At 58.6% G+C, this 26,958-nt stretch overlaps 8 protein-coding genes across 8 annotated transcripts; 4 read left to right on the top strand and 4 right to left on the bottom strand.

The window, feature by feature from the left end:
* Window positions 1–61: 61 nt before the first annotated feature.
* TRAVEDRAFT_168550 (transcription factor) lies at window positions 62–3,630 on the top strand. The gene is made up of 8 exons (XM_008040722.1): window positions 62–180; window positions 242–429; window positions 905–1,035; window positions 1,107–2,407; window positions 2,468–2,552; window positions 2,602–3,155; window positions 3,274–3,354; window positions 3,419–3,630. The coding sequence occupies exons 1-8, from the start codon at window positions 94–96 to the stop codon at window positions 3,437–3,439; spliced, it is 2,448 nt and encodes an 815-aa protein (XP_008038913.1). The 5' UTR covers window positions 62–93; the 3' UTR covers window positions 3,440–3,630.
* A 476-nt stretch (window positions 3,631–4,106) lies between these two features.
* Window positions 4,107–5,656, top strand: TRAVEDRAFT_72249 (uncharacterized protein). Its single transcript, XM_008040723.1, has 4 exons — window positions 4,107–4,178; window positions 4,248–4,313; window positions 4,370–5,430; window positions 5,486–5,656. Exons 1-4 carry the CDS (start codon window positions 4,133–4,135, stop codon window positions 5,606–5,608), a joined length of 1,296 nt encoding a protein of 431 aa, XP_008038914.1. The 5' UTR covers window positions 4,107–4,132; the 3' UTR covers window positions 5,609–5,656.
* Window positions 5,634–7,645, bottom strand: TRAVEDRAFT_149180 (U4/U6 snRNP-specific spliceosomal protein; the record flags this gene model as incomplete). Its single annotated transcript, XM_008040724.1, has 9 exons — window positions 5,634–6,112; window positions 6,161–6,268; window positions 6,324–6,536; window positions 6,587–6,710; window positions 6,767–6,920; window positions 6,976–7,069; window positions 7,152–7,228; window positions 7,282–7,395; window positions 7,445–7,645. 9 exons carry the CDS (start codon window positions 7,643–7,645, stop codon window positions 5,665–5,667), a joined length of 1,533 nt encoding a protein of 510 aa, XP_008038915.1. The 3' UTR covers window positions 5,634–5,664.
* Window positions 7,646–7,818: 173 nt separating this feature from the next.
* TRAVEDRAFT_168556 (glycosyltransferase family 39 protein) lies at window positions 7,819–10,813 on the top strand. The gene is made up of 10 exons (XM_008040725.1): window positions 7,819–7,936; window positions 8,002–8,126; window positions 8,182–8,486; window positions 8,544–8,652; window positions 8,702–8,864; window positions 8,913–9,096; window positions 9,154–9,723; window positions 9,777–10,109; window positions 10,164–10,497; window positions 10,554–10,813. Exons 1-10 carry the CDS (start codon window positions 7,847–7,849, stop codon window positions 10,636–10,638), a joined length of 2,298 nt encoding a protein of 765 aa, XP_008038916.1. The 5' UTR covers window positions 7,819–7,846; the 3' UTR covers window positions 10,639–10,813.
* A 934-nt stretch (window positions 10,814–11,747) lies between these two features.
* On the bottom strand, window positions 11,748–13,226 carry TRAVEDRAFT_168559 (alpha/beta-hydrolase; the record flags this gene model as incomplete). Its single annotated transcript, XM_008040726.1, has 3 exons — window positions 11,748–12,634; window positions 12,710–12,723; window positions 12,785–13,226. 3 exons carry the CDS (start codon window positions 13,224–13,226, stop codon window positions 11,864–11,866), a joined length of 1,227 nt encoding a protein of 408 aa, XP_008038917.1. The 3' UTR covers window positions 11,748–11,863.
* A 1,464-nt stretch (window positions 13,227–14,690) lies between these two features.
* TRAVEDRAFT_72253 (CyP450 monooxygenase) lies at window positions 14,691–17,238 on the bottom strand. Its single transcript, XM_008040727.1, has 10 exons — window positions 16,776–17,238; window positions 16,584–16,713; window positions 16,326–16,514; window positions 15,998–16,262; window positions 15,840–15,936; window positions 15,756–15,769; window positions 15,418–15,689; window positions 15,237–15,365; window positions 15,036–15,179; window positions 14,691–14,973 (listed from the first exon to the last, which is right to left on the bottom strand). The coding sequence occupies exons 1-10, from the start codon at window positions 16,987–16,989 to the stop codon at window positions 14,898–14,900; spliced, it is 1,530 nt and encodes a 509-aa protein (XP_008038918.1). The 5' UTR covers window positions 16,990–17,238; the 3' UTR covers window positions 14,691–14,897.
* A 1,062-nt stretch (window positions 17,239–18,300) lies between these two features.
* Window positions 18,301–20,345, top strand: TRAVEDRAFT_29259 (uncharacterized protein). The gene is made up of 9 exons (XM_008040025.1): window positions 18,301–18,450; window positions 18,510–18,516; window positions 18,573–18,635; window positions 18,691–18,877; window positions 18,945–18,968; window positions 19,023–19,076; window positions 19,135–19,159; window positions 19,217–19,539; window positions 19,608–20,345. Exons 1-9 carry the CDS (start codon window positions 18,333–18,335, stop codon window positions 19,839–19,841), a joined length of 1,035 nt encoding a protein of 344 aa, XP_008038216.1. The 5' UTR covers window positions 18,301–18,332; the 3' UTR covers window positions 19,842–20,345.
* Window positions 20,346–20,358: 13 nt separating this feature from the next.
* On the bottom strand, window positions 20,359–24,820 carry TRAVEDRAFT_72255 (uncharacterized protein). The gene is made up of 8 exons (XM_008040728.1): window positions 24,583–24,820; window positions 24,471–24,520; window positions 24,355–24,405; window positions 23,700–23,890; window positions 23,144–23,643; window positions 22,035–23,076; window positions 21,696–21,976; window positions 20,359–21,635 (listed from the first exon to the last, which is right to left on the bottom strand). Exons 1-8 carry the CDS (start codon window positions 24,810–24,812, stop codon window positions 20,642–20,644), a joined length of 3,339 nt encoding a protein of 1,112 aa, XP_008038919.1. The 5' UTR covers window positions 24,813–24,820; the 3' UTR covers window positions 20,359–20,641.
* Between the last annotated feature and the right edge of the window lie 2,138 nt (window positions 24,821–26,958).

Raw genomic sequence — 26,958 nt, forward strand, 5'->3', positions numbered from 1 at the left:
ACCACACGCCTGTGAGCGCGTCTCGGCGCGCGTCGTGAGACTCAGCCCTCCGCTTCCTCCGCTCCTCTCTCGCCTTGTCCTCCTTTCTCCCCCATGAGCGCGGAAATGCAGTCCGCCCCCCGTCCAGCTGCCCAGCAGCCCCCCGTCAAGATCTACAATGCCGTTTACTCCTCCGTCCAGGTCGGTTCTCCCACCATTCAGGCGCATATAGTCAGCTGAAGCGGCAGCATAACGCGTATAGGTGTACGAATGCATGGTCCGCGGCATTGCCGTCATGCGAAGACGCGCCGATTCCTATGTGAACGCGACCCAAATTCTCAAAGTCGCGGGCGTAGACAAGGGCCGCCGTACCAAGATTCTTGAGAAGGAAATCCTGCCAGGAAAGCATGAGATCGTGCAAGGCGGCTATGGGAAGTACCAGGGTACATGGTGAGTCTTTCATTCATGCAGCTCGCGATTGTCGCGCCTATGGTGCAACGCAACATCTGCACGGGGGTATGGCGCGTCCAGACTATCCGTATCGGGGGAAGTGGCAACCTTCGCCCTGCGCATCGGGAGGTGCACTGAACACCCATGGGAGGCCGTATCCCTTGTCGTGGAAGCCACGTCGAGTATTCCGCCACCGTCATACCAGCGGGGTGCGTATACTTGACGTGTGCATGCTTCCATCGGCATACGTTACGTGATTGCCCATTTCGGCACCGCAAGGGGCCCCGCGATGAGTTTCATTGCATGGTCCTAATTGAAGTGGGAGCGACGTTTGCGCGAGACTTGCGACGCCGCTCTTCGCCGCATATCAAGTGCTATTGTCGGCGAGGACACGCTGAAGTATGAGACGCGTCGTGTGTGACATCGCGTTATCCCATCTTGCTTCCCCGTTCCCATACTGAGCCAATCATCACAGGATCCCACTCGAGCGTGGACGCGACATCGCCCTCCAGTATGGTGTCGCACCATTGCTCGCACCACTATTCGACTTCGTTCCCAACGCGAACCCCATGGGCACATTGCCCGCGTCATTAGCGGGTGTACCTGGTACGCCTCTTGAACTGTCTCCCGATGGTCAATATCCTGATCTAGACATGTATGTGAATGTGCATATGGAGGTCTAGCGCCGCCACCTATCATGCCGGGTTCAGCACTGCGTCTTCTGAATCAAGGACGCGCACAAGGGCTATTCACGCCTTCTACTTCCAGTATGTCTGTTCGTCATCATGTATCCAGCGCTTCACCCCGCCCACACTTCTTAGCTGGCTACCCTGCTGGTTTTCCCTCGCTCGGGCCCATCTCGCCCACGCCGCCGCCGTTGAGCCATTCACTCAAACGCTCACATTCGCAACTAGACTATGAATACCACTCCATGGGGTCAGTTCCAGCATCGCAAACTGCCCCGCCAACTCTCGCCGCATCACCCGACATCCAGATGCTTGACCGCTCAAGACCCGCATCGACCGCCCCTCAAACGGATGGCGGCCCTTCTCCCTCGAAACGCGCTCGTACAGAACCGCCTATATTGCCCGACGGTATCGGACGTGTTTCTCCTGATCTTTCGACCGTCCAACCCCATGCAAGCATGCCTCCACCCGCGACGACTGGGGTACAGCACCCATCACCCCCGAATGTGACCAGTAATGGATTCTCCAGACCCTCAAGTTCTCAAGCGATCGCGCCCAACGGGAAGGCGTCCGAAAGCAAACCCGGCTCGCCTCAGTATAGCATTCGATTTGCCTCTAAACCTTCCATCTCGCGAACTACCGACCCCAACGCACCAGCACGCGATGCAAGACGCGCTTCCATTGTACAAGCAATTTGTACTCGAGATGACCCCCAACCCGTACTAGACCTGATCCGCGAGATCCCTCCGGACAACCCCGCACTGGCGTCGGACATTGACCTGGTTTTGGATGAGCAGGGGCATACAGCTTTACACCTGGCAGCCAGCACTGCGCGCCACACCACCGTCACGGCGCTCATTGCAGCAGGCGCAGACGTGCACCGCGGCAACTACAGCGGAGAGACGCCTCTGATGCGGGCATGCCTTGCCACACACTGCTTCGACACACAGTCGTTCCATACGCTAGTCGCGTCTTTGAATGCAAGCATTCGCACGCTCGATACTGCGCGGCGGAGCGTGTTCCATCATATCGCGGCCACGGCGGGGGTTAAGGGGCGCGCGACCGCAGCACGGTACTACCTCGACCAGATCAACCTGTGGATCGTGAACAACGAGAAGGCGGATTTTCACTCCATCACCGACATCCAGGACGAGCATGGCGACACGGCACTTAACATCGCAGCCCGGGTGGGAAATAGGGGTTTGGTCAGAGCATTGTTGGACGCCGGTGCCAATAGGCTCCTTGCAAACAAGCTTGGGCTCCGGCCAGGGGACTTTGGCGTTGAAACCGAGGTATGTCACGCCCTTACAGTTTCAATGAAGAAAGTTATTCTGAGTGACTGCGTGTTTCAGGAACTTACCCGATCGGAGGACATCTTGTCTTCACTACGATCAGGCCCTTCTGTTCCCTTGCAGAAGAGCCAGGATGTAATAGCTGGTAAGCGTCCGTATAATCGCGGCTGTGGAGGGTGCTCACTGCATTGTAGATATCAGCAGTATGATCCAAGGGCTCGGATCGGAGTTCTCCGCAGAGGTGAAGACGAAGCAGGATCAGCTGGATGTTACACAAGCACACCTCCGGGCGGCGACGCGCGAGCTCTCGGAGCAGCGCAAGCAGATCCAGCAATGGCAGGGGCGCTGTGGCGAGCTCGACCAAACGACTCAGCGTATACGCAACCTGGAGAAGGCCCTCGCGGACGAGGACAACTTCGACTGGACCGGCCGGACTGAGCTCGACGGATCGGACGCCGGGCCGTCGTCGGGCCCCGCATTCCAGGCTCGGGGGTCTGATTCGGCTCTGACCGGAGTCGGGGGCGCGGCAGACGTACCTGCGCATCTGGACGTCGACCCGACGATCCCATTGGGCGACTCGGTCGCAAACCTCATCAAGATGCGGCGGCTGAAGATGTGGTACACGCGCGTGGAGCAGCTCATGGAGGCGCGGCTGCGCTCGCTGGAGGGCGCGAGCGCGCAGAAGGAGTACGAGTGCAAGAAGATCGTCGCGCTGTGCACGGGGGTGCCGCTCGACAAGGTGGACGAGGTGAGTGGGTGGTTCGTCGGCGCGCTCGATGACGTGGTGGCCGTGCAGCTGCCACGCACGGTGCGGAATGCGCATGGAAGGACGTGGTGCTGAGCGTAATTTGTGCTCGTGTGTGCAGCTCCTGGAGAACCTGGTCGTCGCGATGGAGAGCGAGTCGCAGGTGATCGACATCAGCCGGGTGTCTGGGTTCATGCAGAAGGTGCGCGTTGGTTGTACAGCTCTTGGTGGCGGCGTGCTCATGCTATGTATTCGTTCGCGGCTAGGTTCGGAACGGTGTGATATAGCGGGTAGATAACGAGCAAGGCACGGCACGGACATGCCCTCCGAGGCAGCGATGGACGTTCCTCCGCGTAGTGTATATCGGATTGAGGCTCGGCGCTCTCCCCCTTTCGTCTCGGTGTCGTCGTAACGTTAATGGCCTGAATCACTGTATTACTATGCATCGTCGCCATCTATTATTATGTGCAAGCGTCGCAGTATACCCCCTGCCCTCCTGCTTCTTGTACGCAGCCTGCATCAGAAAACTCGAGGACGGAGGCCTCAAGGATTCGAGGAGTAGTGCTCCTAGGCACCGCCACCATCGCTACTACCAGCACGGGCGCCTGAGTTCCCGCCGCACCTCAACCAGGTTCAGCATTTCAACCGAAACACGACGACCGCCGGAACAAGCTAGTGGTATGCACGACGAGTCGTGTGGCGTTTGTACCAACTCCTGTTTAGGCATCGCGGCGATCGTGTTTTGAGACGTGGTCGGTGTGACCGCCGCGGATGTCCCGTCGATCATGGTAGAACAAGGATGCCCCTATTGGGACACCTATTGTTCCAAATGCATCGGCGAGGTATAAGAGGCTGGGCCGGAGGGCCGGGGTGGAGGTGCTTCTCAACCAACTTGGAAGGTCGCTGCGCCTTTAGAAACCCACACATCTTCGATTTCTTTGCTTCTTCGCGGTTCGGGCTTTACGGAGCAGTGTTGCGAAATGGAGGTGGAGTATATGGACATTGAAGAAGGAGATTATGGTGCAGGTACGTCTATGACACGGAATGAAGCGATGTGGGACTGACTGGGCTGGTGTGTCCGAACACACTTGCTAGGCCGCCAGACCGAGACGAGCGAGCAGCCGGAGGGACCAGAAACTTTTGCCGTAAGGCGAGACTATGGTGAGTTCAAGCATCCCACGTTGCTCCATATTTCTAATTGTCACCGCCTTCTGCAGAGCTACCCACGGAGCTATTAGAGGAGATCTTCGTTGAGGCGTGGCTGGCCATCCCTCTATTCGACTCTATCGACCGCTGGTTTCTCTTCTCCACGCTCTCACTCGTGAACCACCAGTTCAGACTCCTCGCTCTCTGGATGTCAACTCGCCACGTCCGTGTGCTCTCCCACTGCTCGACGGATGTCGCCGCCTACCGCAGCATCGGGCAGCAGTATCTCGCTCTCCAGCAGGCGCCCCGCGGGGTTCCCTCTCCGCAGGCGGACCAGGAGGAGCTTCTGAAGTGCATGTTCCAGCACTCCACAGTGCACCTTGACGTTACCTACGCGGCACATACCGCCTGGAACATGCCCGACCTCTGGCTCAAGGACGACATCTCGCCTGGCGGACCGGACGACTACCCGGACCTCCGCGTCAAGTACGATGGCGACGCCAGCCTCTTCGGGGAATACATCTACCCGAAACCCGTGGATCGCAGCAATGTATACTCCTCCTGGCTCGCACGGCGCCGACGCGACCGTCTCTCCGGCTGGTTCGCCACGCTGCTCGCAGCGGTGCCCGACTGTGCCGCGCTCGTGCTAGAGGCGCAACCGTCGAACAAACTGTTTGGGATAACGGCATACTCGCGCCTTCTGGAGGCGGTCTGGTGGTGGAAGTCGCTCGCCGCGGTGCACTTCCTCTTCATGCCTGAGAACACGGACGTCGATGAACAGATGGGGGGAATGAGCCGCGGACCGGGGGCGTTCCTGCCTCCGCTCGTCGGCGTGCGGCGCGTGTGGCTGGACTGTGAGCTGCGGTGCACATGTTGGCAGGACAGGACACCCGTAGTGATGCATGCGGAGGATTGTATCATGCGACGGCTGCTTGAGCCGTTCCGGGGATTGCGAAGCAAGGAGGACGTTGTGGTACCCCCCGGCTTCGAAGTGCGCGATTGGTGCACTTCCGACGCGTCTTTGCGGACTTTGATGCTCGTCGGACCATGCAAGGAATCCAACAACAGCTCCAAGGACAAGCGCACGCCGAATATCATGTATGAGGACACGCTCTGGGAGTTGGTCGACCCGGTGAGTCCATTTTAGTAACGCTTTTGGCCGTCTGCTGAGTTCGTACCGCTGCCAGAATCGTGATGTCAACGCCCGATATCATCCAAGCATACACGGGGCCGATATTCTTACTCCACAACCGTATCCTAACCAGCAGTCAGCGGACTGGTCAGAGGGATATTTGGGCCTTTGGCGATAGAGTAGAAGAGGCACTCCTATAAGCAGCTAATCATACAATATACTGTCGCGTTGATCCTATATACCGCCGTCCGGCGTAAAAATCTGGAAATTGCGGTTGTACGTCCCCGACGCGAGCATCTTCCCGTCGTGGGAGAGGTCGACGGACATGACCTTCCCACCGTCCGTCGGGAGCGTGCGCAGCAGCTGCCAGTCGTCCGCGCTCCACAGCTTGACGAGACCGTCGTACCCGCCGCTCGCGAGGTACAGGCCCGAGCGGTACTTCCACTCCTCGACGGCCTTGTCGATCTCGCTGTCGACGGGCTTGACGTCGGGGTCGGACTCCTCGGTGCCGTTCATGACGACGTCGGGTGCGACTGCCTGGGCTGGGGGGAGCTCGTCCGCATAGAAGAAGCGCACGTCAGAGACGTTGGACAGGTGTGCGGGGATCGTGTACATCGCCTTGAGCGAGCGCATGTCCCATATTCGGATGGTGTCGTCGCCGGATCCTGTAGCAATCTGGTATCTGCACGGCCCGTAAGATTATTTCTCACTTCGACACAAGAAGACGTACCCGTTTGGCGAGAAAGAGATGCCGAAGATGGCCTGAACGTGGCCGTCTAAGACCATGGCTGTCCGGCCTGTCCGGAGATCCCATACGCGTCCTATGGCATCCAGTCCACTGAGCGCGAAATGAGAATGGGTGAAGGAGAATTGCGGAATACGTAGGTACTGACCCTGATGCACAGAGGGCGCCATCGTCCTGAAACTCTACCGAGAAAACCTCCTTCGAGTGGCCTTCCTGCAGGAGCAGCTCCTTCGCTGTGGCCACATCCCATAGTCGCCACGTTGTGTCGAAACTCGCACTTGCGACGTACTTTCCCGAAGGATGGAAAGCCACACGCGCGATTCGATTTGCGTGACCTTTCATGGTCGCCAGCGGTGTCTCACTAAAAGTAGGGTTATGATACAGAACCTCGAGCGAGTATCAAGTACGGACCTGTTGAGAGACCAGAGATTGAGAGACAAGTCGGCCGCGCCACTAACGAAGTTAACCGCATCTTCACTCTGGGTTTTTGTGGCTTGAGGATGCCATGCGACTCCGCCAACACGGTCGGTGTGTCCTAGACCGCTCAAAATCTTGAGTCAAGTTCGCCAGTTTCAGCGCAGGGCCACAAACCTCGATATGTCCGAACCGGCGTACAGTCAGGGACGTTCCACAATTTGACGTTCCCGGCCCAACTCCCGGTGAGCAGGTACTTGCTATTGGGGGAAAAGCGGACCAAGGACACTGGTCGTTCGTCGCCGATTTGCGAGCCCAAATTGGCCAGGCTCTACAAGAAATTAGCGCGTTAGTGATCCTAAACATTTGTACATCGACTAGCTCACCTTCACTTCTGCGAAGACTTTCTTGCGAATGTCGATGATTCGCCCGAGTGGCATCTTGCTGTCTATCCGCTGCTGGGCGACTCGTTTTTGAGCTCTACATGGGAACAAGAAACACGGAAGAGAATGCAGTAAGCACCTATTCATGGTGGTCCACCTATCGGTAGTGGAAATCCAACCTGGGAAGAGAGTATTCCGCCAAGAGCCTCCGTGCCTCCAGCAATTCCAGGGAGCCTGGTGAGTAGAACTCCTCCTCCTATATGTGCCGTGTTGGTACCGGGGTAGGTTTACATGAAAAGTTGAGCGTACCTCCTCGTCCGAGCTTTCGTCGCTGCTCTCCTCGTCAACTTGCATGCCATCCTCTCCGCGTGCGGCATTGATTTGCGAGAGCACATATATAAGACGGTCTCTCCTGTCTGGTGGCTGTGTCGAGCTTAGCGCAACGACCACACGCAACGCATACACGACTTACGCGTTCACCGAAGAGCGTTATGGGTTCCCCAATTTCGCGAAGTCTTGCCTTGACCTTGTTGTCGTCCGTAGGCACTGCGAGGGTCCGCGCCTTCTTCTTGCGCTCGAGCTCATCGAGAATGACCTGGTTTTCTTGTCGCGCTCTCTCTGAGCCCAGAAAGTTGCCATCATCGAGCAGGGTGTCGAAGGTGAGCTCAGACATGGTGGGCGACCTGGACGCGCGAAGCAGAGACGCGTGAGGGCCGAAGCGCCCGGACATAGTTGCGGTTAAGATTGGCGCCTGTGGGTGTGACGGGGCGTGGACGCGACTGCGCTCTCACCCAACTCTCTTCCGTCCGCCACCTCCACGTATCGTCCTCCGCACCCCACCATGTCGCAGTCGGGCGGCGCGGGCTCCAGTAGGATGCGCAACAGAAAAGCCCCCTCAGAACTCTCTCGCGGCACCTCGTCAGACAACGAGGACGATGAGCACAACAACGATGCTCAGAACCCTGTACGTGACACGTATCGCGTACGTCTCATGTTTGTTTACCTACTCACGCGCACTTGGGGGTCCAGCGTAACCGCAGCTATGCGGAGAAGGTCCTTGAGTCCGAACAGGCCAACGTCGCGATGGTCGCAGTGCTGACAACGGTCGCGTTCGCGCTCCGTTTCTTCAAAATCAACCATCCCGACCAAGTGGTGTACGTTCCTGCGCACGCGTGTCATTGCTTCCCTCTATAACCGCGTTCATTTCAGGTTCGACGAGGTACATTTCGGAAAGTTCGCGTCCTACTACATCCAGCGACAATACTACTTCGACGTGCACCCTCCTCTCGCGAAACTCCTCTTTGGTCTTGCTGGCTGGTTCGTGGGCTATGACGGCTCCTTCGGTTTCGAGAACATCGGAGACAGCTACACTGAGGCTCATGTTCCCTACGTCGGTCTACGCGCTCTCCCTGCAATCCTTGGCAGTCTCACTGTTCCCATCGTCTACGGCATCATGAAAGAGTGCGGGTTCTCGACCATTGTTGCAACTTTCTCTGCCTGTATTGTCCTCTTCGGTACGACACGATTACCCAGACTCTGCCGTGTCATATGAAGCTCATCGTCCCACACAGATAACGCGCATATTGCCCAGGACCGCCTCATCCTTTTGGACGCGACACTGATCTTCTTCATGACTATGACCATGTACTGCTATATTCGCTTCAAGAAGCTCCGTTACCGGTATGCCGGTTCAAATCAGATGTATACACACTTGCTAACATCCTTTCAGCGACTTCTCGTTCGATTGGTGGATGTGGCTTCTTGCTTGCGGCACCTTCATGGCCTTCACGTGGGCTTCCAAAGTGAACGGTATCCTGACCGTGTTTGCTATCGGCCTTGCAGTCATTATCGACCTGTGGGATATCCTCGACATCAAGAAGGGTCACAGTTTGGTAAGAACAGGACCTTGTGAGTATGGAACAATGCTGACCTCCTCCTAGGAGTACTTCTGGAAACAGTTTGCTGCACGGGCTATCGCCTTCATTGTGCTTCCGCTGTTCCTCTACCTTTCCATCTTCTGGATCCATCTCGCCCTTCTCACGAACTCCGGTCCCGGCGACACCTTCATGAGCCCCGCGTTCCAAGAGACGCTGCGCGGCAACGAGCTCCTGCTTAACAGCCACGGTTAGTTCTTCGTTCAGTGTATATGTAGCTGTGCTGATTGCATTCAACAAACAACAGAGATCCGCTACTACGACACCGTTACGATCAGGCACAAGGATACCCGCGTGTTCCTCCATTCGCACCCTGACAAGTACCCTCTCAAGTACGACGATGGTCGTGTCAGTAGCCAGGGTCAGCAGGTCACCGGTTACGGTCATGACGATACCAACAACAACTGGCAAATTATTCCGACCAAGGCTCTCCCCGAGACCGGTCGTGGACGTGTCGTTCGGGACGACGACGTGTTCCAGCTCCTCCACATCAACACGCAGACACTCCTGCTCACGCACGATGTCGCGTCGCCTCTCATGCCGACGAACGAAGAATTCACAACGTGGCCCCAAGACGACCTCTCGCGTTACAATGACACGCTCTTCCAGCTGCGTCTTGTAGACGGAGAGGAGGGTGAAGCCTGGAAGTCCAAGTCCGGACACTTCCGCTTGATCCACGTTCCGACGAAGGTTGCGATGTGGACGCACCCCAAGCAGCTCCCTGACTGGGCGTACAAGCAGCAGGAGATCAACGGGAACAAGAACATCAACGACAAGACCGCCATTTGGTTTGTCGACTCGATCGTCGCCGATGAGAGTACGTGATGTGCAACAATCTTCGTTTCAAGTACACTTACGTTGACCTACCAGCCGGAGACGACATCAAGGACCGTGTGGGCGACGCTCCTCCCAAGGAGCCCAAATCCCTGAACTTCTTCAAGAAGTTCATCGAGCTGCAAATCCTCATGTTGCAGCACAACGCTGGTCTTACCGCGTCGCACCCTTACGCCAGCGGCCCCATCAACTGGCCTTTCCTTATTAGCGGTATCAGCTTCTGGACGCAGACCGAGGGTCAGAAGCAAATCTACTTCATTGGTAACATCGTCGGCTGGTGGGCGTGTGTCATCGGTATCTCGCTCTACACGGGAATCATGCTCGCGGACTTGATCGCGCGCCGTCGTGACATCGAGCCTTTAACGGAACGTAAGTCCTCTATAGCCACTGCGGTAGCATGACATGCTCACCGATGGCATACAGCCGTCCGCCATCGTCTCCTGAACTCGACCGGCTTCTTCCTCCTCTTCTGGGGCGTGCACTACTTCCCATTCTTCCTGATGAGCCGCCAGCTATTCGTTCACCACTACTTGCCATCCCATGTCGCGTCCGCGCTCGTTGCAGGCTCCGTGCTCTCGTTCGCACTGTCGGAGTCTGTCAACTACCCCGTATCAGTATGGGGACCGCGCCTTCGTACGCCGAAAGTGGCTACGTATGCGGACCTCGGCTCGCGGGGCCCGATCGCTGTTGGCGCGTTCGCGCTTGTCCTATTCATCTCGTTTGTGTACATCGCGCCGCTCACGTACGGTACTCCCGGGTACGTTCGCTTTTTTTCATCTCCAAATGTACCTCTTCTAATGAAGATGTGCATAGACTGGATGGACACTCCGTCAACGCGCGCAGACTCCTCTCGAGCTGGACGCTGCACTTCGCAGCGAAGGCGACGGACGGCGCATAGGTACGCCGGGGGCTGCAGAAGCCTATGCGATGTGGGCTTGGCTGTGGGTACGTGCTCCCACTCGGGTGCGGAGTCGGCGCTGGCAGCTGTTGACGAACGAAACTAGTAGCTTCTTCGACTCTATATATTCTGGAACTCAGCTCTGTGTAACTGATAATGGATTGGCATCGCAACGTCAGAACTGTCTGGCAGGAAGTGTGATCAGAACGTGCCACAAGCACTTTCCCATCCGGTATATGGGACGGACCTGAGTGGGTACAGGGCCGCAGGAGTTCATCGTCGCAGTGGTTTGCCGGCACGACAGGGCCTTCGAAAGACACGTTATCGGCGAATAGCAGACGAACAGCGAAAAGATGCTAACTCAGACGGCAGCCCTTGGCCCTTCGCAAGTTCGCATTCCAGACTCGGCCTTGGCGCGTGCTGCCGTACTGGCACCGTGAAGCTTCCCATTTCGCACTTCGCGCGAAACCGTGCATCTTTTAGGGCGCGCGCCGTCAAATTGCGCATTGGCTCCGCGCGGCCACGGTTCTGTTACCGACCTTCTGACGACCGGGCTTCTCAGTTTATTGGGAGGGCCATCGCGCAACACTAGTGAGTAAGCCCCGTTCCTGTGCAGGTGCACACTGCTGATGCGCCGTTGAGCAGAGAACGTTCTATGGCCATGTAAGGTCGTAACGACTTGCGATCTGCGGTGGCCACAACTGTCTAGGTGGACGTCGGCAATAACTCGAATCCCACAACCACATGTCCCTTCCTCATGTGCGTTTGATGCGCACCGGGGGCCAGGATCGCCGCCCAGGCAGAGAGACACGTGCGATGGTTGGTAGCAACGATTTTTGAATCGCAGGACAAGGAAATTTTCAAGACGGGGAGATGACGAAGTGCATCGTTGTCGACGTGGCAAACTCAAATCCTCTCACTGCCAACGGGATGTCGATGACGGTGAGGTGAGGTGCGTTCGGTTCGCACTGGGCGGTGACTTCGAAGCTCGCGGAGGCTCGCCGCTCTGCCGAGCGATGCGCTCAAGAATCTCAACCTTGATGTCGGGTACGTACTCGGGGAGTGGAGTGCAATGCACATAGCAGATCCCGGCCAAGGAGGTTCTCGTGGGAGACAACAGTAACATTGACAACAGGGGTATACCACCAGAGCGCGCGCCATACGAACATACACAGGATTATGGAGCGTGTAACCTACAGACCAACGGACCTGCGCTGCGCTTTCCTCACTCAAGCGACTCGAGCCACTGCTTCGACGCCTCGTACCCCTGCGTGTTCTCCGGCTCGTGCCAAGCGTGGGTCATCGGGACATGCGCCGCGTGCGGGATCTCGACGTACGTGACCGCACGCACCCCGATGTCCGCGACAAGCCGGTCGCGCAGCGTGCGCACCGGGTCGAGCATCATCTCCCCGCCCCCGATGATAATGCACGTCGGGGGCAGATCCCTGAACAGCCCATCCGGGTTCGGGATGCGCGTCGACCCCGGGGAGATCCACGAATTCTCCCAGGCGGCTGCGGGCGGGAGGTGCCCGATGAGCGCCTGCGTCGGGAAGCCCTCGAAGAAGTCGTGCACCATGTCGTTATCCCAGTTGCGCGCGAATGACGACTCCGGCCCTTCTTGCGTGTGCCCCCAGTCCGACGCGGGAGAAAGCAGGAGCTGCCCGCGTGGGCTCGCCGCGCCGGGCTCCGGACCGGCGCCGAGCGAAGGAAGTGCGTTTTGTGCGAGGTAGCGCGTGAGCTGGAGCGCGAGGTTCGCGCCTGCAGATTCGCCCATGATGAGGATGTTCGAGGGCTTGAAGCCGAGGTCGCGCACGAGGTACTGGTAGCCCGCGAGCGCGTCAAAGAGGGCTGCGGGGAAGGCGCCCTGGGCGGGGAGCGGGTCGCTCCAGGAGAGCCGGTACTCGCACTGGAAGATGCGCTCGTAGCCCTTCGGGACGTAGTCAAACATCTTGCGGTAGATGTACCCCGTTGCGAAGTCCGGGTGCGCAGAGCCCATCTACGAAGCACAGGAGAAAAGAATTAGGGTGAGTATGCACGAGCGGGTCGCGCGATAGCAGCGTGCGAGACTCACGACGAAGCCGCCCCCTGCGAATGTGGCGCATAAGCTGCGGGCGCAGGGCGGACATTAAGGGAGGAGAATGCTCACCGTGGAAGCCGTAGATAACCTTCTCGTCGGGACCAGCTTGCTGTCCGACCTTGCCGTCGGGGCCACGTTTGCCCAACCAGTAACCGGCGGTACGCTCAGGCTTGATGTTGTTTACGCGCGCCGCCTCTTTGATCTCGTCGAGCACGATGAGGTCGGGTGCGGGCTCCGTCCACACGAGCCCGAGCTGGTCGCCTTTGCCAGACTTCTCGACCGCGGTGGGGTCAAAGCACATCGTAGTGACCGTCGTGCGGAAGATGGTCGTGATTAGGACGCGATAGCACTTCACGAGTACCATACGGCCGAGAGACCACGGCACAGGGCGCGTAGACGGGAGCGCATAGCGGATGGTCCAGTATGGTACGCGGACGAGCAGCAGCGAGAAGGCGACGTAGAGGTAGTAGAAGGTCTGGAGTGGCTGGCGGCGGAATGCGAAGTACGCCATCTTACAGTACCGGCTGCAGGGTGTGGTGGCGTCGTGCGAGAGTTGGCGGCGACCTCAGAGCTTAGAGGACAGATGAGGAGCGCTGATTACGCAGGAGAACGTTCGACTGGGAGGTGCGGAAGAGGAGATGACAAGCTGTAACGCATGAGGGGCGTTCCAATACCACATTGCTCCCACACGGAACCCTGGGCAGCGTGCCCGAGCGCCGTGGGTACGGCGAATGCAATTTGGAAATCCTTCCCCACCTCTGCGTGGGCGGCAGTGGGCAGAGTGATCCTGGGAGCGGAGAAAAGGGGGTAATTCCGTCAGCCTCTGATTTCTGATAGAGGAACTCTATGTCAGTGATGCATACCGGGACGCCATGAATTTACTCAGACTGAGCGTAAGCTGCAGCCAAGCGAGGACATGGTGGTGATTGCACAAGCGTAAGTGTACGGCTCACTTGGCGGGCGCCGGTCTGGTGCTCGCGGAGGCTGATGCCTGCTCTCATCGCCACAGGCTGGCCATCAAAGCACGGCTGCTTTAGGCAGCGGTGATCAATACGGACCTGGTCAATCATGTTGAGATGATCATATGCCCCCGCGCAGACTCTTCAAATTCCAGCATCTACAGGTACAGCACGCCGGGGTGTCTCACTGAGCAGCCAAGGCGCAAGCTCAAAGCCAAGCGTTCGCTGTAGCTTGCATCTGTTAGCTCATTTCCGAAACAGAAATATGCACGGGCTCCAGTACTGGCCTCTGATGCTGATATTCTGAGTGCTCCGGTGTGGGTCACTCCGGTGTATACACACATAGGCATGCACTAAGTAGCATCAGGGTCGATGCTTCGATGGTCCAGGGGTGGTGGTCAGAAGCCAGAGAACATTCACTTGAAGGCGCATGGAGAGGAACACTTCAGAACGGTTCAGTCGTTCCAGCAGAAACGGCGCAACGGTCACGTCCGTCCGTCGTGGCGAAGACCAGTGTATGGGTCGTTATGTGCTGCGAAGAGTTTAGCACCAGCGTGCGATATCATATGCGCCCACTCACCTTCTGACCGGGCTTTCAGGGAGGCGGGACTGTCGGTCATCTGTATTCGGCCAGGTCGCGATGCGCGGTCCCGCGACTACTAGGCTCGTGCCTTGCCAGTGGAAATCTGCAGATTCAAGAGATTGTCGATTGTCGTGCAGGGTAGCCGGCGGAGTGTACGAAAGTCTAGGATGAAAGTTGAACGTGGTCGGGTCCCAAATGTGCCCAAAACAGGTATACCACTCACCAGGTACTACCCAATGCAGACCGCCTGCGCGCGGTGGGTGGCGCAAACGTGGGACGAAAATGGGGTGTCCACAGCTGCATTTGGTGGTGCGGAGACCACAGTAAGGCAGCTGTGAACAACAGCATTGAGGTTGTGAGGGATTGCGATATTTGTGTACATGGATGCCTGCGGTGTAAAACACGAGGCATGCTGGGAACCCGTGGTGTAGGTGGGAAGGCGGAGCCACCCCGAATCCGAATAATACAACAATCTACAACATAGAGGAGAGTACATATGATACGTGGGCGCGTCGTGCGCGGGAACTGCGGTTAACTGAATCTACAGGGACCAACCGCGGGTGGAAAGCAAGGGAGCGTGTACGAGCAATAAATAGTCGTCACTCGTGAAGTCGTGAAGCTGGCAAGTGCCAAGGGGGGATTAGTCGTTAGAACGGACGAGCTCTGCCATATGCGGGCTGCGCGCTACAATGCGGCATTCGAATGGCTCTGGGTGTCTGCAATCCGAGCGAGGTTGCTTCAGCGCGCCGTCGATGAGCAGAGTGGAACGGGGACTTACGCGACAGCCAAACTCGCAGCCTTCATCTCGAGCTTGCGCAGTGCTCCAGAAGCATCGAGCGGGGCGCTGACGTCGACTGCGTGCAAGATGGATGCGCAGGTGATAAAAAGGGAGGACTCCGCGAAGATGCGCCCGGGGCAGATGCTGTGTCCAGACCGCAGCATGAGCGTCGCCACCAAATGAGGAAAGTACCTAACGCACCGCCTGCCAAAGCCGAATACGAAAGTAGTAGGGTCGCGCACGTCAGGGTTCAGCTGGCCGTCAAGGAGGAACCGCTCGGGGTCAAGGCGCTCAGGGTCTGGGTAATGCGTGGGGTCGCGCGACATCGCCCTGTAACTGCTGTCAACCTACATCAGAGAGAAGAGAAGACGGCAGCACTGACCACAAATTTGGGATGACGAGCGCGCCGGACGGGATGTGGAAGCCGCGGAACTCATCGTCTGCCGCGGAACGGTGCGCACCGCCCACGGGCGCGATGACATGCCAGCGCAAGACCTCCTTGACGAGCGCGGAGACGTACGGGAGGTGTGGGCGGTCGGTGAAGTCGGGGAGGCGGTCCGGGCCAACGACGCGGTCGAGCTCTGCCTGCGCCTTGCGCTGCACGTCGGGGTACATTGCCATTGCGAGCACGAATGCGTGCACAGCTGCGTTCGTCTGCGCGTGCCATGGGAGGCGGGGTCAGTGAGTGGGCCTGGGCGCGCGGGACCGGGTCCGACTTACTGTATCCGCTCCGGCTACAGTGGAGAGAAGACTGTCAGTGTATGTCCGGCATGTCTCCCTCTGCCTGGGTATGTTCGCACGTACATGAATAGATCGTGGCCGTGACGTCCCTCACCAGCGTGTCCTCCGCACCGTCGTCTGTCAACCTAGTTATGATGGACTCGTTCACCCCACGCGAGCCCTGCCACGAGAGACACCAGAGGTCAAATAGTCCGCTCTAGAAAGAGTTGTGGTGCACTTACCATTGCCTCTTTCGCGGAAGCATAGAGCTGGTCTCGGATGGAGATGCTCTCTGCACGCCACTCCGCAGCGACTCGTTTGAAGCGGGCCCCGGGGAACCACGCGGGGAGCCGCTGCAGGCTTGGGAATGCCTCCACCAGGAACTGACCAGGCGTGGCGATGTCGTTCGTGACGGTTGCAAGGCGCTCGACGAGGGTGTAGTACGCCTCGTCGCCCGGGGTCACGTCCAGCCCGTAGACGATCCGGAGAATCGTCGCTGCGAAGGAGCTATATGGGCCCGCACGTCAGAAGGCGCGCACACAATTGGAAAGAGCGGTACTGGAGACGCACAACTTGATGTGGGCGGAGAAATTGCCGGGGGTGGCGAGCAGCGCCCGCAGAAGGTCGCGTGTGGTCTGCAGTTGCACGGGGAAGTAACGGGTTATGGCTTCGGAAACGAAGGCCTGCTGCAGAGCACGTCTATACTTGCGCCAATGAGGGCCGTAGTTCTGGAAGACGAATATCCAGTCCAGCTCCGTCCTGAGAGCGGGTGGCGCAGATTACAGTTAGCCAATGGCGAGGTGGGAGAGTGGGGGCACACGTGCTTACATGTCAACCATGACCAGGTGTGGACGGTGTGAATAATTCGCAGACCTCTTCTCGAGCAGTTCGCATGCCGCCTCGTATGTGTCGACGAGGATGACGGAACGTCCGAGCACTTTGAGACTGACAACATCGCCTACGTACGGTATCGGCTTTCAATGTTTGCCGCATCGTGGATTCGGAATGCGGAGGACGCACCGTACTTCTGCGAGAGCGCGTGGAACTCGGGCCCAAGGTGCTTCTTAGGGAAATCGAGAACATTTCCAAGGAACGGCAGCGGTGGCGGTCCCGGAGGAAGTGGTAGCGAGGTGCGGCTGCGCGTGCTGTAGGCCCGCACAAAAATCGAGAATACGACGACGAGTCCAACGAGAAGAAGCCAGGGTGAGGGCGAAGGATTGAGTAGGGCGTCCATGCGTGTCGTTTGTGGAAGAGCGTCCGTGAATGTACTCGGCTACGGCCGTATATAGAGCCCAGGAGCTGAGCGGCAAGGCAAGGTTCGACGTGAATAGGACCGGGTCGACCCGACCTCAGTGAGCCACCGACCGAGGCGTCCTTGGGTGGCGTGGATGGCGGAGAGGAAACAAGACGAGCACAAACCGAGTTTTGAGTTCGATAATCTGCCATCGCGCGGCAGGGAGTCTGATATGTACCCGTAGATCCGCTAGGCTGCGGCGGTCCCGAACGCTGAGGCCAGCCCTCAACTGCCCGAGCGGAGTTGTGGGACGGAGCCTGGGACAACACGCAGCGTCTGCGAGGCAGAGGGCGCGGCGGAGAGCTGTGAGTCGGAGAACACCCATCCGATGTCGGATATCCGAGTGAGCAGGCTGACGCGCGAGGGGGCCGGGCGCTGCATCAGGTTCTAGTCAGGTTGGACAATGTTCGGTGTACGGCCGCGTTCTGTTCTCGAACGCTGGCGAGGGAGCGCATGAGAGCGTGGGCGCACTGGCGGGAGCCGTCGCGAGAGCTCGCGGAGTCCGCCAAGTCCATATCCGGATTGGGGATCCCGTCGCGCGTGCGCCACGAGGGCTGTGGCCACTCCGCGACCACCACGACAATGTGCTCGAGCGTACGCACATATCGCCGTCAGTCTGTCCCTGTTCTCTCTAGCAGCACACGTTAATCATTACCCGCCGCCCACACAGAGCACTCACTCGGCAGCACACTGCGCCCGTTTCCCGCCGTCTTTCTCGATTTCCACAGGCCGCGGTGTGTACGAGAACGGGCACATCAATCACGAAGCTGATCCTGCCAGGTCTGGGGATGACAATTCACAGGATTATATCATGATCCTGGCCCAGCGAAGGCCTCAGGAGGCTTCCGTGCGTTTATGGGAAAGTACGCACACGCACCCTCCCGGCGGCTGCAATGCCCATCTCGGGCGTTCCTCCGCACATTTCCCCTCTTCCATCGAGTCCCGGCAATTTCCCTCCACTTGTTCGCCCTGGTGCTGATCCTGTCCTTACTTGGCATATATCGCCCGGCCCTGCCCATTGCAGAATCACGTCGCATATCGTCCAGCAACGTGATCGTACCGTGCGACCTGCCGACCGGGGTGAGATCGCAGAATTCGTCGAATTCGACCGCGCGCCTTCTCAACAGGCCGCCCTTCCTCAGTGAATGCGACTTGTCCCCGTGCGACTCAGCATTTGGGGCGGTCGGTTGATTTACGATTTAAGTAGCCCCCCGACTCTAAATCGCACGATCGACCCTCCCCGCCACCCGTCGCTCCCTTACATCCACTCGCTTGTGTATACCATGTCCTCCGGCCAGGGTGCAGGCGATCCCGCTGCGGCTGCGGCTGCCCTCCTTGCCGCGCTGCCTCCCCTCGACAAAATGAGTCTCGTGGCGATCTGGATCGAGACCGTCCTCTACGGTGAGCACCGCCAACACCTTCTCGATCCGCTTAGACTGATCGCCTTCCTTCGCGTGCAGGCATAAAGTACTTGCTCCTGACATTGCCGATGCATGTTCCTCACGCTAACGGCGGCTGTGTAGCGTCGTGGTCTACGGAGGCGCGTTTTACGTCCTCTTCGGTAGGCGAGGTTCGCTCGTACAGCGGTGCGTCGTATCCTTAGACCGGTGTGTTGGAATGGCGTGACTGATAGCCCACCAGGTGTCTGTTGGCCGCGTCCACGTTGCTGTTCGCAATTTCAACGGCACACGTAGCCGTGTCGCTGCGGCAGCTAGTGGAGGCCTTCACCAACTCGGCTATAACGTCACAACCTGGAGGAACAAAACTCTTCTTCTTGAACCAAACAGACGGTCTCGTGTTCGCCGGCCAGCTTCTCTACCTTCTTGCCGTGAGTTGATTTCGATCGACAATCAATCCTTTTCGCTGCGAGATTCTCAATGTCGATCCCATCGCAGGTACTCGTCCAGGACCTTGTACTTGTATGTCGTGGGAGCCAACAGCTGTTATAGGTTGTCCGTCTGACGTCAAACTAGATATGGCGGTTGTACGCTGTGATGAACACCGATTGGAGGGTTTCCATCCTGCCGGTACGTCCGTTATCTCCTCTAGCCATGCGCCAGCCTCACCTCCGTTGGTTCATGACAGCTCTGCCTCGAGGTCACCAACCAAGGTACGCGCGCCAAGTAACACGTTCCCGCAACATTGCTCACGCGCTGCCCACACCCAGTCCTTGCCTTCTACACCATCGTCCAGTTCTTGCACGGTGCCGACCTCGAGGACCCCCGGCTGCGCACGTACGGCATCGTCAATTGGTCGCTGCACCTCATCATCAACATCGGTGTTACTGGCGCGATCGCGTGCAAGATCTGGTGGCAGGGCCGCAAGACCGTGCATGCGCGCGGCCACAACGCGTACGCCGGCGTCGCGTTCACGATCATGGAGTCGGGTGCGCTCTTCGCGGGCGCGACCATCGTCCTCTTCGCGCTGTACATCAACCCGGCCACCGGCACGGACGCGCTCGTCGGCGTGAACCCCGTCGCCCAGCTCGCTGTGCGTCCTGTCTTTGTCACTCCCTCGGCCACGTTTGACTGACCGAGACTTTCTTACAATACCAACAGACGCTCTCTCCGCTGCTCATCATCGCGCGCGTCGGGTTCGGGCTGACGCACAGCGGCATGCGCTCGCACACGGCAACAGGCTCGTCCCACGTCACCTCGGGACGCTACGGCGCGCACTCGGACGCGGTCCGCATCGACATCAACCGCTCGCAGATCACGGACGGCCAGAACGCGGACTTCTACGCCATGAGCGCGGTGAAAGTCGGCTCCGTCGCGGACAAGGAGTCCGTCTGAGCCTGCGCCCGTAGTCTGCGCGCCGATCCAGTGGCGTTCAATTCAATACCCCCGCCTTTGTCCGCGCTCCGTTCGGGGGCGGAGGCGAAGGGGATTGGCGCAGGCCACTACTTCGGGCGGGCGGCACCGCTCACCGCCATTAAGTTATGGGCGTCGGCTCGTCGCGACCGCCGTTACATGTCGTTTCACGCGTGGCACACGCCTTTTTTTTCGGCACGACACGCGCGCGTATCTTGTTGTATGTTGTACAGCAGCTGAGCTTCCACACCACTAGCACGCCCTGGGCACCTGCGGTAGGCGGGGGCCCGCGGCGTGTAATTTATTCCGTCTATATTTGGGGAGGACAGGTGTACGGTACGGTATACGTGTACGTGGTGTTGTTGAACATTCGACGCCCGTGGCCTGTCGTATAGAGGCGCGGACGGTGTTGTACTTTGGGGAAAACTTGGAGGAACTGGGACTCTGTTGTCTGTTGTCTGTTGTCTGTTGTCGTTGTTCAGAAGCCACTCGTTATTCGGTCGTTCAATCGTTCATTTCTGTGTTCTATGGAGGCGGGATCGAGACATACACAACATCAACGCAGAGTAAGTAGAGGAGAAAGTAAGGGGAGCATAATTGGCATTGAGCAGCTAGGTCTTACGGTAGTAGCGGGGGTACAAGTACATCAGAGTAGGGAGAGGCAGAGTAGGTAGGTACCAGTACGTGTGAGCAATCGACTAGTAGTACAAGTATTCATGAACGCTAGCAACAAGCACGACAGCAGGTCAACATGTAACAAACGACCACCGGCAGGGACAACCTCACCGCTGCTCCCCGCCCCACCCGCCGCCACGCCCACGATTCCTCCCTGCAGGCCCACCGCGCCCGCGCGGCTTCTGCCACCCGCCGCCACCACCGTTCCCGCCACGTCCGCGCGCGCCCCGGCCACCTCGGAAACCCCGCTCGCCCCGGTCATACTCGTACGAGTTGCCGTGGTTCTGGTACGGCCGCTCATTGCGGTCGTACCCTCCACCGGCCCCGTACGGCTGCTGGGCCCCGGGGAACGGGGGCCCCTGCTGGTGCGGGTGCTGCTGTTGTGGGTATGGCGTGGGGTACTGGGACGGCGCCGGAGGACTTGGGCTGGCCCACGCCTGCAGCGCGGCTTGAGGCAGTGCGATCGGCTGCGGGATGGAGACGGGTTGCTGCTGGCCATGGGCGGACGACAGAGCGTGTACAGGGAGTGGGATGCCGTACGGTTCTGGGTGCGGCTGGTGTGGGACTGGGGCTGGCGTGGTCTTGGCAAGTGTTTGCAACATCAGTTGAATCTGCTCCGGGGTCAGTTGAGCTACCTCAGCAGCAAGGTTTGAGGGCGGGGGAGAGGCGTAGGGCGCTGGGTGAGCGTGAGGAGGGATGGGCGGGGCGGACTGGGATGGCGGCGGAGGCGGTGGGGGTTGAGATGGCGGGGGAGGCTGTAGGAGCCCAAGCTGATGGAGCTGAGCCAAGTCAAGGTTGGGAACCGCTTGAGGTTGAGGCACTGGCATGGGCACGGGCGTTGGCGCAAGAGGCGGAGTAGCTGAATGCGCAGGGGCTGCTACTGGTGCGGGCAGGGTCGCGGGCGGCGCGAGCTTGCCCTTGTTGAGCACCCAGATGCCAACGAGGTAGTCGACACTCCTTGACGTAGGGAACTGCAGTTGGTCGAGAAGCTCCATATACTCCGGTATCGGGTCGCTCGACAACAGCGGTACTATGTAAAGCTCGCGGCCGGGTGCACTTGACTTCGGGTTATGTCCCCAAGGGAATATGAGCCCATGTCGGCTGTAGAGCGACACCGTCAGCATATGAGAAGATAAGAAGTTTTCGAAGCCATGTACGTACCTCTTCGATAGGAGGTGGTTCTTCACGGCGTGGAAGCCAGAGGGATCGGTGCCGTCCGCAGGCGAGAACGCAGCCGCGATGAGCTCCTTCGTAGGATTCAAGCGGACTTGCGTAAGGTACTGCGCAGACTTCTCGACGGGAACCCGCCCGTCGATCCGCAGCTCTCCCGAAGGGAAGAGGGTCCGCCAGAGCGGAGAGTCGTGGCCTAGTGTCCGTCCGCCGGTCTGCCGCGCAATTACAGCAACCTCTTGCGGGATTGCGGAGTCGAGGGGCATGCTCACCTGTTGATGATTATCAGACAACTGAGAGTATTGAAAGATAAAAATGAGGAAGACGTACCGTGCCAGACCAGATGATCGGGTGGTCCTCGAAGGTAGCCGGTTTCGCTTCAGGAGCAGGTTCGACAGGCGCAGGCGGCTCCTGCTTCGTCTCCGGGTCCTGGTCGTTCCCGTTGAGGAACATGTCGAAGTCCTGGTCCTCCGTGTCTAGCTGAAGCTCGTCTCCAGTAGGCTCCGTGACCATCGCGTCGGGCGCGTCCTGGGACTCGGGTGAGGCAGAAGCCTGGCCTTCCATGGGGTGGTCGGAGGAAGAAGGGGTCCACAAGGCATTGAGGTCGAAGGATGGGCGGGAGGAGAGGTCGGACGGGGAGCCCTTCGCGGCGAACGGCGAGATGCCGGTCGTGGCGGGGGTGACGGGTGACGCAGTGGACGGACTAGCGTGGTCGGACCCCGTCCTCACGAGCAGCGGCGGGGCCTCCCCAAAGGGCGTCGGGATCGCGTCGACGGGAGTCATGGCGATTTCCCCCGACGGCTCTTCGTCGATGTTTATGAGATCCGCGAGGTTCAACTCGTGCTCCATCGATGCAGCAGCAGCATAGTCAGAGGCAGACGGCACGAACAGAGGTCGAGTAGACGACGCGGACGGGGACATGTCGGCACCAGCGTGCAGCGGGACGGGCGGCGGCGCACCCCACGCGGGGTTGTGGGGCACAACGGGCGACTCAGGCGGGGCGGAGCCCACGGACTGGGCGCGCTGCGCCTGCAGGCGGAGGCGCGCGAGGCGCTCTCTCTCAATGCGTGCGGCCTCCTCGTCCTCGCGCTCGCGCTCAGCTTCGAGCCGGCCGGCGCCGGTCACATCCTCGATGTCCTGCAAGCCCTTGTGCGTGAGCTTCGCACGGGGCACGGTCGCCTTCTTGAGGATGGAGTGCGCGAGCGCCTCCTCCTCGAGCTTTTTGATCGACTGCTGCTCTTCCGCGCTCGCGAGGTCAGTGGAGGACATCGTGGACAGCTCTTTCGGTGATATATGGGACGACGCTATACGCATGTGCAGCACAACACGGTCCGCCTTGCTCAAGTTAAACGTAAGCATCCGGAAACGCTCTCTGTTGGGGCAAAGCCGACGTTGTAAGCACAGGTGTTCCACGGAGGATGAAGGCTAAAACGACTCACTTGTACTTCCCCGCAGCGACCTGCTTCCCTTGTTTGTCCAGCTCAGCGTAGAGCTCATATATAGACTGCTCAAGATCGGTGCCAGCCTGCCTGGCCTTCGTCTCCAGCTGCTCCTTCTCTTCGGGCGTAAGATCCTCTGGCTTCTTGTCTGGCACCAACTCCCCACTACGCTCGTGCTCGCCTTCGGACGACGGCAAGAAAGGATAGCGTGTAAAGATCTGACAGAACAGCTCATGCAGTTTTCCAAGACAGTACTTCCGAATAGCATCGTCTCCAGATGTAGACTCAGAACGAGGGCGCTTAGATGGTGGTTGAGGTTGACTAGAAACAGACTGCTTCCGCTTCTGCTGGGATGTGACCGCAGGTGAGGACTGCTTGGTAGGCGCAGGTTGCTTCGTGGCCATGCCGCTATGCCTGAGACGCTTGGGACTCATCGCTCGATGCGATGCTCCCGAGTCTGACTCGTCATCAGACTTGTATGCCTGTCGACGGGCGCGGGTCTAGGAGGAACAACTGTCAGGAAAATGTGTACACTGGACACAAGTATACTACGTACCTTGGGAGCAGCTTCTGGGCGAGGGCTATACGCCTCACTTTCGCTAGATGAACCCGACGCCTCCGCTTTCACCTTCGGTGCGACCTGCTTGGCGGTGGGCTTCTTCTTGCTCCTAGTGCTCGAAGACGGTGCGCTGGCATGGTCGTTTGCGACGAGAACCTCTTGAACTGCCTCTGGACCTTCCCAGTCCTCTGAAAACGATGGTTTCACAGTCAGCACCTCATCGTCGACTGATTCATGAAGACACCAAAAGCTGAACGAGATATTATGCTACGATATATGACGGCATGATTCCTAGAGCTGCTCCGACGTGCATGTTCGCACTTGCCTCACATAACCCCATCATAACGGGGATGTCTACCAAGCGCCCTCATAGGTTCACACCGTCCGGCTGGGTAAACTATCGCTAGCTAGCTACAGCAGCACCACGAAGCAACACCATAGAGCAGCACTACAGCGTATAGTTGGACTTGCTGTAGCTCTACCACACACTCAGGCCTCCAGCACGACATGCATGAGGGGACAAGATGTTCTTGCAGGAACGAGCGGAGCGGGTGTTACTACTGCTATCGTATTGTGGCATGTACATCGAAAGGCGCCAAGACAGCACCGCGCAGCGGCGGCGGATGGCATAAACGGGCAATGGAATACTCACTTATAGTTCTGTCGCCAGTCTTCTGGTGGCAGGAAGGGCAGATGTAAAGCTCTGTGGGAGGAGTTATGTGTGGTGAGTTCGCACGGACAACGGGGCGATAGGAATGAGGCACTTACGTATCTCGTCCGCATCCTTCTCGCTCAGCTCAACGCACCGAAAATGGAACCTGTGCACCGTATGTCAGAGCCCGGATGGCAAATCGATGAGATCCTGCTGCATGCCACATACCAGTCTTTACAGCTCGCGCAGTGGATCATGGGCGATCCGTCGTCAGGCTTCTTGCAAATGCAGTACGGCTTAGAGGAGCTTTTTCTCGTTACTCTGGTCCTTCCTGACGGCCCATTCATCTTCACGTTCTCTTTCTCGTCTTGTGCTGCCGGTACGTCTTCTTGATTTGCTTGATTTGAAGTCTCCGCGCGCGAAGCTTGGCGGGTGCGCACTGCGGAACGGGTGGACATGGTGGTAGCGGTCAACGGTGCGTGGGAAGAAAATTGAGCGGCCGTGGTGGCGTTATGTGGCTACCTCCCGGCGTTTGCCGGGTCTCCCAAACGGGAAGGATGTGAAGGTTAGTGAAGGGCAGCTGCCCGCGCGCGGAGCAAACGCCTCTTCGTTCCTCTTTCACTCTTACCAACACTTTGCTTTTACTCTGCGACTCGCTGCGATGGCAATCTTCATAGTGAGTATGCGTTTCTGTTGCTGTGAAAAGGGTTGATAACGAAGATTATGTGGTTATATGCGCATATATGCGCATATCACGACACAGAGGTGAGTGCTGGCCAGCTCCAGGGCAGTCCAGTCGAACGCTCAACGTGCATTCTCCTAGCCGGAGAGTTCTTCATCAACGGCCTTACGAGAGCTCAACGTTCAGGCTACCTCAGATCCGGAGCGCGCTCCATATCTCGCAAGAAGATTAACAACGCCGCGGGGCGTACCTGAGACGGAGAACGAAGAAGCTCAATGCCGGCACACAGGAAGCGGACCGCCGACACGTTCATGCACGCTGCGGCCCAGAAAAGCGACATACGGCCACGCGCGGCTTCGCGTTGCGACATTTGATAACGAGCACTGCGCAGCGTGCAGTCCGTTCAAGGTGTCTGGCCCCTGCCATTCCCATCGCTTTGAGGCGTCGTTGCATGACCGACCTCATGTCGAGCTGCCAACGCCTCATTGCCATGCTTGGTGGGAGTTTCCAAGACACGAGCTTTTGTACTCATAGATAGGAGGCATGCGCCTGTTCTTGTTCTCCAACCACCTCCTCGCTGCGGTGCGTCTCCGACTGCTGACATTTGCGCGCGCAAATAACCTAGTCCTGATCAACAGACGGACGCCGAGTGTCCCCTGTGAAAAGAGGTGAGTAAGTCAAACCATGGCTGTGTTCTTATCTGAGGGGCACGTCTGTGACATTCCTAGCGTGTTATGCAGATCGACTGCCCCTGTGGGCGGCGGTACCACACTGTCTAAGAACGCCGGCGGGTGCCTTCAATTGCTCCACCACAAGGGCGGCGCACACTCAAAGCGACGGGACTTGCTGTTCCGTCGACCTCCGCGACACCTCACCCCGCCAAACCATTGCTCGCCATTGATTGCCCGCGAGGCTTATGCGCCGAGGTCGCCGACTTGGGTGCTGGTATTGCGCTTCTGCACGCCCACGGTGTGGAGCACTTTCTCAAGGTCAGTACCTGCCATCTTACCATGCCGGCGGCGGCGCAGCTGTGGCTGAGCCATCTCAATTAGTCTCATAGCCTCGGCGCGGGTTCATCGGCGAGCGCGAGCTGGGCGTCGGCCGCCATATGTCCGCGATCGCATCGTGCGTTGGCGACCGATGCTGAGCTCTGGCGGCTGGAGGCGCATCGCTGCTGTCGTCAGTGGCGTTTCGGCGAGCGCGCGGGTCGTCGACGCGCGATCGCTGGCCCGATGGCGAACCCACGTGATCGTTGCATGCGGTTAGACTCCCACGTCGGGACGCGTTCTGGACGTGTCGTCCGCTGCGAGGGTGCGCTCTTCCTATCTGCGTCCGCTAGAGCTGAGATAGCGCGTTGGGCCACCTGAACATCACACCATCAATGATTACTAAACCCGATGCACCCCCTGGGGTACCTCGGGTTACTTTGACTTGAACACCCACATGCCGCCCGCTACTAATAATTCTAGCAATAATTCGTGCTCTTCCCTAATGAAGAAGGACGTCCCTCCCCTAAGTACGAGGGCCTACGGACGTAGAGTAGATTAGATGGTATAGTAGATCAGAGTATAGATAACAAGTAATCTACTGATAACGAGTACATCGTCCGATATTGCCGGGCGTCGAGTCCGCCATCAGCGCCCGCTGTTGATGCCATCGGCAACGCTGTCTCCCGCGTTGTCCAGCCCCTCGTGACGTCGTTGCTGACGGCGCCGACGCTCCGCCGCCTGGGCGCTTTCCCGCCCCGACCTCCCCCAATCCGGTAAGCAGTACCTCGGGTAGGAGGCTGCCCCCCCTCGGCGGGCCATAGCTCGCTCTCCCATTCACCGATTGCATTCGTTGTTTTTGTATTATGTGCGTATTATGTAGGGGCTACCCAACGCACTTTGTCCGACGTCGATATGTGCAGTACTTATTCATGG

This window comes from Trametes versicolor (genome assembly GCF_000271585.1).
Source record: "Trametes versicolor FP-101664 SS1 unplaced genomic scaffold TRAVEscaffold_6, whole genome shotgun sequence".
Classification (NCBI taxonomy): domain Eukaryota; kingdom Fungi; phylum Basidiomycota; class Agaricomycetes; order Polyporales; family Polyporaceae; genus Trametes; species Trametes versicolor.

Coding starts and splice junctions, on each gene's coding strand:
- TRAVEDRAFT_168556 (XM_008040725.1), top strand. CDS start 7,847: ATGCGCAACAGAAAAGCCCCCTCAGAACTCTCTCGCGGCACCTCGTCA. Junction 8,487..8,543: donor TGCCTGTATTGTCCTCTTCG/GTACGACACGAT, acceptor CGTCCCACACAG/ATAACGCGCATATTGCCCAG. Junction 10,498..10,553: donor CTCACGTACGGTACTCCCGG/GTACGTTCGCTT, acceptor AGATGTGCATAG/ACTGGATGGACACTCCGTCA.
- TRAVEDRAFT_168550 (XM_008040722.1), top strand. CDS start 94: ATGAGCGCGGAAATGCAGTCCGCCCCCCGTCCAGCTGCCCAGCAGCCC. Junction 1,036..1,106: donor GTCATTAGCGGGTGTACCTG/GTACGCCTCTTG, acceptor GTGCATATGGAG/GTCTAGCGCCGCCACCTATC. Junction 3,355..3,418: donor TGTCTGGGTTCATGCAGAAG/GTGCGCGTTGGT, acceptor GTTCGCGGCTAG/GTTCGGAACGGTGTGATATA.
- TRAVEDRAFT_72255 (XM_008040728.1), bottom strand. CDS start 24,812: ATGTCCACCCGTTCCGCAGTGCGCACCCGCCAAGCTTCGCGCGCGGAG. Junction 24,521..24,582: donor TGCGCGAGCTGTAAAGACTG/GTATGTGGCATG, acceptor TACGGTGCACAG/GTTCCATTTTCGGTGCGTTG. Junction 23,891..24,354: donor GACTGGCGACAGAACTATAA/GTGAGTATTCCA, acceptor CATCGTTTTCAG/AGGACTGGGAAGGTCCAGAG.
- TRAVEDRAFT_29259 (XM_008040025.1), top strand. CDS start 18,333: ATGTCCTCCGGCCAGGGTGCAGGCGATCCCGCTGCGGCTGCGGCTGCC. Junction 18,969..19,022: donor TCGTCCAGGACCTTGTACTT/GTATGTCGTGGG, acceptor ACGTCAAACTAG/ATATGGCGGTTGTACGCTGT. Junction 19,160..19,216: donor CCTCGAGGTCACCAACCAAG/GTACGCGCGCCA, acceptor GCCCACACCCAG/TCCTTGCCTTCTACACCATC.
- TRAVEDRAFT_72253 (XM_008040727.1), bottom strand. CDS start 16,989: ATGGACGCCCTACTCAATCCTTCGCCCTCACCCTGGCTTCTTCTCGTT. Junction 16,714..16,775: donor CGCGCTCTCGCAGAAGTACG/GTGCGTCCTCCG, acceptor TACCGTACGTAG/GCGATGTTGTCAGTCTCAAA. Junction 15,180..15,236: donor GTATTCGGCTTTGGCAGGCG/GTGCGTTAGGTA, acceptor GTCTGGACACAG/CATCTGCCCCGGGCGCATCT.
- TRAVEDRAFT_72249 (XM_008040723.1), top strand. CDS start 4,133: ATGGAGGTGGAGTATATGGACATTGAAGAAGGAGATTATGGTGCAG. Junction 4,314..4,369: donor TGCCGTAAGGCGAGACTATG/GTGAGTTCAAGC, acceptor CGCCTTCTGCAG/AGCTACCCACGGAGCTATTA. Junction 5,431..5,485: donor TCTGGGAGTTGGTCGACCCG/GTGAGTCCATTT, acceptor TACCGCTGCCAG/AATCGTGATGTCAACGCCCG.